The 10,483-nt window shown below is 41.6% G+C and overlaps 1 protein-coding gene across 2 annotated transcripts in view; it reads right to left on the bottom strand.

Annotated features, from left to right (window-relative positions):
* The window catches only part of PDPK1 (3-phosphoinositide dependent protein kinase 1), a 60,237-nt gene that overhangs the window by 15,859 nt on the left and 33,895 nt on the right, over nt 1-10,483 (bottom strand). For both annotated transcript variants that reach the window (XM_014542209.1, XM_005869361.2), the window contains one exon: nt 82-255. In XM_014542209.1, the coding sequence (XP_014397695.1) occupies nt 82-255 (174 nt within the window). The remainder of the gene's footprint in view (nt 1-81; nt 256-10,483) is intronic.

Raw genomic sequence — 10,483 nt, forward strand, 5'->3', positions numbered from 1 at the left:
ACAGAGGAACCATTTTCACAAACTATGACAAGCAGAATCCATCTCTGCCTGGGTTGTTCTGACACACATGAGCCAGCTTACGTTTCCATAGCAGTCTTCATCATCTTCCGACATGGCTGGTAAGTAAGCGGTGAGTTTCGGGGGTGTCTGATGATGCAGATTCTCCCATGTGATGGAGTCAAAGAATGAATGAGCTTTCAGAGGGCCATATCCTTCCATTTCTTCACAGCCTAATCGCTTTGTGGCATCTAAAACCTTAAATAAATGTCAAGACATGTCAGTGTTAGGGTTAAAAAGTAACTCTGACAAAAGTTCTTTTTGAGCCCTGGGCAGTTTGGCTCAGTGGATAGAGAGTCAGCCTGCAGACTGAATGGTCCCAGGATCGATTCCTGTCAGGAGCACATGCCCAGGTTGTGGGCTCGAGCCCCAGTAGGGGGTGTGTAGGAGGCAGCCAATCAATGATTCTCTCTCATCATTGATGTTTCTATCTCTCTCCCTCTCCCTTCCTCTCTGAAATCAATAAAAGTATATTTTTTAAAAAAGTTCTTTTTGAGTAGTTCCTTGAACTTCCCAGTACCTCCTAGAAATAGAAAGTTCCTGCGGCCCATCCCACCTGGTCCCACCATGGGCCGGGGACAGATTGAGTCACCTTCTGGGATTCCTTTTACTTCTCTCAAGTTTTTGTTCCTTTCCCTCTCACAGGTGAAAAGGAATCACAACTCAAAATTAATTAATAGCAGCAAGCATTATTTTAAAATATACAGTTGAAAATTCTAAAATGAGGGAAAAAATGAACTTACTGGCTTTAATAACAAAGAGAACAAAGAATCTATCTGATGGTAAGCTATCAGATGGGGGGCAAAGAGCCTGTGTCTCCCACCAGCATTGATTTCACAGGGCCCCACAGCTGTCTCTTCAGGATCTGGCTGTGTTCCTCCACCCTCAGACCCACAGAGGACCAAGCACACCCTCCCAGTGAGGGGACCGACACAGGAGGGACAGGCAAGAAGAGGCAGACTATAGCCTTCTCAAACTGACCAGGCAGGACTGACCCTACTTCCCCAAGATCAAGTTAAGGGACAGGCTAGAGCAGTGGTTCTCAAACTTCCTAATACTGCGACCCTTTAATACAGTTCCTCATGTTGTGGTGACCCCCAACCATAAAATTATTTTCATTGCTACTTCATAACTGTAATTTTGCTACTGTTATGAATCGTAATGTAAATATCTGATATGCAGGATGTATTTTCATTGTTACAAACTGAACATAATTAAAGCATAGTGATTAATCACAAAAACAATATGTAATTATATATGTGTTTTCTGATGGTCGTAGGCGAACAACCCCTGTGAAAGAGTCGTTTGACTCCCAAAGGGGTCGCGACCCTGAGGTTGGCGACCCACAGGTTGAGAACCGCTGGTCTAGAGCCAAAGCACTCCAGGGGCAGGGACAGTGTAATTTCTAGAAGCTAGATTATAAGATGGCTGCAGAGCAGGTAGAAGCTATACTCACCTGCTCCGAGCCCCAAACCAGATTCCTAGCTATATTACTAGTATAGAGCAATCAACCTGGATAACCAACTGAAGGCTAGCTGAACTGACATATTATAATCATGGGTTTACAGAAGAAGCCACATAGAGACTGGTAAGGAGGGTAGAGATGTGGAAAGGGCTGGCCCCAGCACCCAGGTGCATTGGCAACTGAGAAGCTGGAGGGGTATCACTATGACAAAACTTCCTCCTTGCAGTAGTGTGGGGGTCTCAATCCCACTCAGGGATCCCCAACTCAAAGCAATAGAGATGGGAACATAGCATCTGGTGGTGAAAATCACTGTGGTTTCTGTCTGCCTGGGAGACCCAGGTGCCACCTTCCCAGGGACAAGCACTCCTATCGTTACAGCACTAGGCTGGGAGTGCACTGCCCAGTTTCCAACTGCTGGTGAGGCCACTCTGTTGTACTCAGGTCCTGTGGAGGGGTCTGCTAGTTGCATCCATCATGACATTTGGGGCCCTATTTTTCTGGGGAGGTTTTGGCGGAGACTCAGACAGTGACTAAACTGTGTGGCTTTGGAAAGAAGGCTGGTCTCCCCCACCTTGAGCCTACAGCCAGTGCCCCTACCCGCCACCTGTTGACTCACTTGGCAGGCCCTGTCCTGCTGAGTTCAGCTGTGCAGGGATACCAGAGTGCCTTGCAGAGTTGGAACTTTCAGACCATGTCTCCCAAAAAAACTTTTGTCCAGGAATCAGACAGGCGGATGCTGGGGTGTGTGTGGCTACACTGCAGGGCGGGGGAGGGGGACACTCCCATCTCTCCAGCAAGTTCAGCCACTGCTACCCCAGGAAGAAGTACCTACCCACCTCCCACAGGCTTGAAGGGACCACCTCCAACAGGAGACTGGATCAGCCTTGACAAGTCCTGGATACTCTGCCCCGCTGGGCTCAGTTCCATGGGAGGAAGGGAGAGTGGCTTAGATCTGAGACATTCAAAGTGTGAGTCCCTTGGAGGCTATTATCTGGGACCAAGACAAAGTGCTTAGTCCCCTCCTTAGGGGTGGGCTGGCATCACCCCCATGGGAGGCTCTTTTGATCTGTCCCCTGAGGCCAGGGCAGCTGAGCTTGCTCCTGCAGAGGGGATGACTGGCTATTCCTAACCTGAACCTACCGCAAGCCCTTCCACGGGGAGCTAGAATTGGAGACTCTGGCAGAGACTGACTGGTTTGGCTCTGGAGGAGGGTCCACTTTCCCCTCAGTGAGTGCCTGACTGTGTGATCCCCAAGTAGGGGACCCACTAGCCCTATCCTCCTGATCCCAGCTGCCCTGCCCTACTGAGCTCGAAACCTATAGAAGAGGCTGTGATTCATGGCCAGCCTGGGCCCACTCTACAGTCTTTCTTTGGAAGGCTTTGGAGGAAGACCAAGCAACCTTAGGGAGCCTCAGTCCTTTTACAGATCTGCCCCCAGCTCTAAGGTGGAGGAAGCTGACCCTTATACACAGATTGGCCCCTCCCACATATACCCAGGCCCAGTAGATGCTAGCCACAAACAGTGAATAGCATGGTAGTTCCAGACAGGTAGCCAAGGCTAGTTACACAGAACGTCTGACATTGCCCTGTACCTAAACCCAGCCCAAGTAGAGCTGAAATCAATACAACCAGTGGTGGGCTTCAGATCACACCAGAGCTCAACCCAACTGGCCACATAGCTGTACACCCAAAAAAGGGATTCCAGCAGGCACCAGACCCTGCTGGGAACAACTCCGCCTTGGGGGCAGCCCTTGCACAGCATCTCATATGCGGTGATCAAGGTTTACCCTTATTTTCAGCCAGCCTGAAGAGTTAACTCCACTCACGAAAGAACCAGCAGCACTCAAGATTCAACTACAACAGGAGGGTGCACATAACTCACAAGAAACATTCCTGGAGCACAGAGCTCAGGTGATCTGGAAGATTGTGCCATTGATCCCAACAAGGCCCTTCACCATAAAGCCATCATAACAAGTTTGGGAGTTATAGTAGATCTACCTAATATACAGAGACAAAATGGGGAGGCAGAGAAAAATACCCCAAACAAAAGAACAAGAGAAATCCCCAAGGAAAGAATTAAATGAAATGGAAACAACCAAAATACCAGATTCAGAGTTTAAAACAATGGTTATAAGGATGCTCAAGGACTTTAGGGGAAGAATGGATGATCTCAGTGAGAACTTAACAGATATAAGGCCCTGACTTGGTAGCTCAGTTGGTTAGAGCATTGTCCCTATACACCAAGGATGTGGGGGTTCAATCTCCGGTCTGAGCCTATACAAGAATCAACCAATGAATGTATAAACAAGTGGAACAATAAATTGAGGCTTTCTCTCTCTTTTTCTCTGTCTCTACGCTTTCTCTTTCTCTCCCATCCTTAAAAAATAAGTAAAAGAAAATATTTAAAAACAAAACCCACAGAGATACTAAGCATTAAAAAGGACATAGAGCTGAAACCGGTTTGGCTCAGTGGATGGAGCGTCGGCCTGCGGACTGGGGGGTCCCGGGTTCGATTCCGGTCAAGGGCATGTACCTGGGTTGCGGGCACATCCCCTGTGGGAGATGTGCAGGAGGCAGCTGATCGATGTTTCTCTCTCATCGATGTTTCTATAAAAGAAAATATTTAAAAACAAAACCCACAGAGATACTAAGCATTAAAAAGGACATAGAAAAAAAATCAGAAATGAAAACAATCAAACTTTGGTTCTCAAACATCTCCTATCTCAAAAAAAATGTCTAGGTTGTTGAACAACCCTTTCATACTGACATATCATCATGACAAAAAATGTCTCTCAGGCCACAAACATAGGAGAGAATTCAAGTCAGTTTACTGCTAAACTTTGTGTTGTCAACATCTCAGGAAATTGTGCTGTGAAAACATTTTTTTTTTTTTTTTGCTTTTGTTGCTGGTGAAATGGACAATTAGCACAAATTTAAAACACAAAGAGGCCCTCCAGAGTGCTAATGTTGCCAAGAGTGTGTAAGAAACAATGACCACAGGCAATTGAAGAGGTAGAAAAACTGTCGTTGAATTGGATAATCGAAAAGCAGTTAGCCAGTGACAACATTTTGGAGGCAATGACAGGCGAAAAAGCAAAAATGCCTCATGCTGACTTCCTGAAAGACACCCCTAGAATGAGTGCTGAAAGTGATTCCTTAAGGCTAGAAAGAATGGTTGATAAATTTAAGAAAAGAAATGTGTGTTTATAGATTAAATAGTACATTAGACATGTACTGTATATATAAAAGGTTAAAACAGGGAATCATTGGGGGTCTGGAACAAATTAATTCAATTTATATGATTTCTAATGGGGAAAAAATTCAGTTTTCAAACAAATTGCTACTCAAAGAGCCTTCTGGAATGAATTAAGTTTGATAATCAAGGTTCTACTGTACACTAGAAGGAACCACAGCAGGTTAGATGAAGCAGAGGATCAAACCAGCAATTAGAGGAATTTAGAGGACAAGAAAACATAGTAATAAGCAACCAAGCAGAGCATCTAAAAGAAAAGAGAATTCTAAAAATTGAGCAAAGTCTAAGGGACCTCTGGGACACCATCAAGCATAACAACATCCACATCATAGGGATACTAAAAGGAGAAGAGAGTGAGAAAGGATTAGAAAATATGTTTGAAGAAATAATGGCTGAAAACTTCCCCAAGCAAGATGAATCCAGAGACCCACACCAAGACACATAATTAAAATGGCAAAGATTAAAGACAAAGAGATAATTTTTTGTTGTTGTTGTTAATCCTTACCTGAGGATATTTTTCCATCGACTTTATTATTAATTTATTTATGTTTTAAATATATTTTTATTGATTTCAGAGAGAAAGGGAAAGGGAGAGATACAAACATCAGTGATGAGAATCACTGATTGGCTGCCTGCTGAACGCCCCCTACTGGGGATCAAGCCCGCAACCCAGGTACCTGCCCTCAATCAGAATCAAACCTGGGACCCTTCAGTCTGCAGGCCGATGCTCTATCCACTGAACCAAACTGGCTAGGGCTAGAGATAATCTTAAAGGCAGCAAGAGAGAGACAGTTACCTATAAGGGAGTTCCTATAGGATGTCAGCTGATTTCTTAAACACTTCAAGCCAGAAGTGATTGGTACAAAGTATTCAACATGATGAAAAAGCAAGGACCTGAATCCAAGACTACTCTATCCAGCAAGGCTATCATTTAAAATTGAAGGCAAAATAAAGAGCTTCCCATACAAAAAAAAGCTAAAGGAGTTCATTACCACCAAACCAGTATTGCAAGAAATGTTTTAAGAAGAAAAAATGGCTAAAAATGAAAAGAACACAGGCATAAAGAATAAAATGGCAAAAAATAAGTACCTATCAATAATAAACTTAAATGTAAACTGAATGCTCCAATCAAAAGCCATAGGGTAGCTGAATGGATAAGGAAACATGATCCATATATATGGTGACTATAAGAGACCCACTTCAGAACAAGAGATACAAACAGGCCTGGGTAGTTCAGTTGGGTAGAGCATCATCCTGATAATGCCGAAGTTGTGGGTTTGATCCCTAGTCAGGGCACATACAAGAGCCAACCAATGAGTGCATAAATAAGTGGAACAACAAATCAATGTTTCTCTCTCTTTCTCTAAAAAAAAAAAAAAGAAGCCCTAGCTGGTTTGGCTCAGTGGATAGAGCGTTGGCCTGCGGACTGGAGGGTCCCAGGTTCAATTCCAGTCAAGGGCACGTGCTCCGGTTGCTGGCTGGATCCCCAGTAGGGGGTGTGTAGGAGGCAGCCAATCAATGATTCTCTCTCATCATTGATGTTTCTATCTCTATCTCTCTCTCCCTTCCTCTCTGAAATCAATAAAAAAAATTAAAAAAAAAAAGACTGAAAGTGAAGGGATGGAAAAAAATATTCCATGCAAATGGAAATGAAAAAAGCTGGGGCACCAATACTTAAATCTGACAAAATAGACTTCAAAACAAAGGCCATAACAAGAGATGAAGAAGGTCACTACATAATACTAAAGGGATCAATCCAACAAGGGGATAAAACCCTTTCAAACATACATGCACCCAACATAGGAGCACCTAAATATATAAAGAAAATCTCAGCCCTGACCAGTTTGGCTCAGTGGATAGAGCGTCGGCCTGCGGACTGAAGGGTCCCAGGTTCGATTCTAGTCAAGGGCATGTACCTTGGTTGCGGGCACATCCCCAGTAGGGGGCGTGCAGGAGGCAGCTGATCGGTGTTTCTCTCTCATCAATGTTTCTGACTATCCCTCTCCCTTCCTCTCTGTAAAAAATCAATAAAATATATTTTTTTTAAAAAGAAAAAGAAAATCTCAGTGGACATTAAAGGGGAGTGACTAATATGGTCATAGTAGGAGATTTCAATAACCTACTGTCACCAATGGATCTTCCAGACAAAAAAATCCACAAGGCAACAACAAACCTAAACGACACAATGAATTAGTTGGACTTAATTAATATTTATAGACTATTTCATCCCCAAACAGCAGAATATACATTATTTTCCAGTTCACGTGGAACATCCTCAAAGACAGATCACATGTTAGGACACAAAATAAGTCTTAATAAATTCAAAATTAAAATTCTATCAAGCATCGTCTCTGACCAAAATAATGAAACTAGAAATCAACTACAATAAAAAAACTGAAAAACGCCCTAACTGGTTTGGCTCAGTGGATAGAGCGTCGGCCTGCGGACTCAAGGGTCCCAGGTTCGATTCCGGTCAAAGGCATGTACCTTGGTTGCGGGCACATACCCAGTAGGGAGTGTGCCGGAGGCAGCTGAATCGATGTTTCTCTCTCATCAATGTTTCTAACTCTCTATCCCTCTCCCTTCCTCTCTGTAAAAAATCAATAAAGTATATTTAAAAAACAAAACAAAAAAAACCACCAAAAAACCTGAAAAACATTCCAACACCTGGAGGCTAAAATAGCATGTTAGTAAATAATGACTGGGTTAATAATCAGATTAAGGGGAAATAAAAACTCTACCTGGAAACAAATGAAAATGAACACACAACAACCCAAAATCTATGGGACAAAGCGAAAATAGTTCTATGAGGGAAGTTCGTAGCATTACAGGCCTACCTCAAGAAAAATCTCAATCATTCTAACCCTTCCCCTAAAAACATTAGAAAAAGGACAACAAACAAAACCCAGAATAAGTAGAAGGAAATAATAAAGATCAGAGCATAAATAAGTGACATAGAAATTAAAAAAAAAAAAAGAACACTGAAACTGGTTCTTTGAAAATATAAACAAGGCTGATGAACTTTTAATCAGACTCATCAAGAAAAAAAGAGGACCCAAATAAGTAAAATCAGAAATAAAGAGATGAATAACTGACACCACAGAAATACAAAGGATTGTAAGAAAAGACTATGAACAACTATATGCCAACAAATTGGACAACCTGGGCAAAATAGATAAATTCCTAGAAGCATACTACCTTCCAAAATTGATTCAAGAAGAATCAGAAAACCTAGAATAGACAGATTACAACTAATGAAATTGAAGCAGTAATTGAAAAACTCCTAGCAAAGTTCTGGACCAGATGGCTTCACGGGCAAATTTTACCAAACAGTCAGAAGAATGCACACGACACTCCTCAAACTACTAAAAAAAAATTCAAGAGGAAGACAGACTTACAAACTCTTTTTATGAGGCCAGCATTATCCTAATTCCAAAACCAGACAAAGATACTACACAAAGAAAGAGAAGTATAGGCCAATATCCCTGATGAACATAGATGCAAAAATCCTCAACAAAATATTAACAAACCGCCTGGCTGGTAGCTCAGTGGTTGAGCAATGACCTATGAACCAGGAGGTCATGGTTCAATTCTTGGTCAGGGCAGGGCATATGCCCAGGTTGCGGGCTTGATCCCCAGTGGGGGGCATGCAAGAGGCAGCTGATCTCTCTCATTGATGTTTTTATTTTTCTCTCTCCCTCTCCCTTCCTCTTTGAAATCAATAAAAAACAATATTTTTTTTAAATTAGCAAACCGATCCAGGAATACATTAAAAAGATCACACATCATGGCCAAGTGGGTTTTTTTATGGGGATGCAAGGTTGGTACAATATTCTCAAATCAATAAATGTGATACACTACATAAATAAAATGAAGAATAAAAATCACATGATCATATGAATAGATGCAGAAAAAGCATTTGATAAAATCCAGCACCCTAAAAAAAAAAGGGCAAAAACAAAAAACCAACCCCCCACATACACAAACATCCCACACACACAATGAAACACCAAAAAATAAAATCCAGAACCCATTTATGATAGCACCCATCTGTGATGTTAGTAATATGGGAATAGAAGGATCATATCTCAACATGATAAAGGCCATATATAACAAACCTACAGCCAACATCATACTCAGTTGGCAAAAACTAAAACAGGGGTGGGCAAACTTTTTGACTCGAGGGCCACAATGGGTTCTTAAACTGGACCGGAGGGCCGGAACAAAAGCATGGATGGAGTGTTTGTGTGAACTAATATAAATTCAAAGTAAACATCATTACATAAAAGGGTATGGTCTTTTTTTTTTTTTAGTTTTATTCATTTCAAACGGGCCGGATCCGGCCTGCGGGCTGTAGTTTGCCCACGGCTGAACTAAAAGCATTTCCCTTAGATCAGGAACAAGACAAGGATGTCTGCTTTCACCACTCTTATTCAACACAGTACTGGAAGTCCTAGCCACAGCAATTAGACAAGAGGAAGAAATCAAAGGCATCCAAATTGGAAAGGAGGAAGTACAACTGTCATTATCCTCAGATGGCATGATACTGTACATAGAAAACCCTAATGATGCCACCAAAAATTACTAGATCTAATAAATGAATTTAGCAAAGTAGCGGGATACAAAATTAATATTCAAAAATCAGTGGCATTTTTATATACCAATAATGAACTATCAGTAAGAGAAATTAAGAAAACAATCCCATTCACTATTACAACAAAAAAAGAAGGTTACTAGGAATAAATTTAACCAAGAAGGTAAAAGACCTGTACTCAGAAAATTATAGGACACTGAAGAAAGAAACTGAGGAAGATACAAATAATTGGAAGCATTAACATCATTAAAATGTCCATACTACCAAAGCAATCTATAGATTCAACGCAGTTCCTATTAAAATAGCAATGGAATAACCCTGGCCAGTGTGGCTTATTGGTTAGAGAGTGGGACGGGCACCAAAGGGTCTTGGGTTTGATTCCCTGTCAAGAGCATGTTACTTGGATTGCAGGTTTGATTCCTGGCCCTGGCCAGGGTGCGTGCAGGAGACAACCAATTAATGTGTCTCCCTCACATAGATGTTTCTATCTCTCTTACCCTCCCTCCCACACTCTCAAAAAAAAAAAAAAAATCAATGAAAAAATTATCCTCAAGTGAGGATTAACAACAACAACAAAAAAATACCAACAGCATGTTTCACAGATCCAGAACAAATATTTAAAAAAAAATTTATATGGAACCAAAAAGGACTCTGAATAACCTCAACAATATTGAGAAAGAAGATCAAAGTTGGAGTTATCACAATACCTGATATCAAACTATAACAAGGCCTGTTAATCGAAACAGCCCGGTACTAGCATAAGCACAGGCATATAGATCAATAGAACAGAACAAAGAGCACAGAAATAAACCCACACCTTTATGGTCTATTAATATTTGACAAAGGTGGTAAGAACACATAATGGAGTAAAGACAGTTTCTTCAATAAATGGTGCTGGGAAAATAGAACAGGTACATGCAAAAAGAAAAGAAACTAGACCACCGACTTACACCATATATAAGAATAAACTCAGAAACACCAATCAGAAAGGATATATGCACCCATATGTTCATAGCAGCACAATTCACCATAGCTAAGATTTGGAAACAGCCTAAGTGCCCATCAGCAGATGAGTGGATTAGAAAATGTGGTACATCTACACAATGGAATACTA

Source organism: Myotis brandtii, unplaced genomic scaffold (assembly GCF_000412655.1).
Source record: "Myotis brandtii unplaced genomic scaffold, ASM41265v1 scaffold292, whole genome shotgun sequence".
Classification (NCBI taxonomy): domain Eukaryota; kingdom Metazoa; phylum Chordata; class Mammalia; order Chiroptera; family Vespertilionidae; genus Myotis; species Myotis brandtii.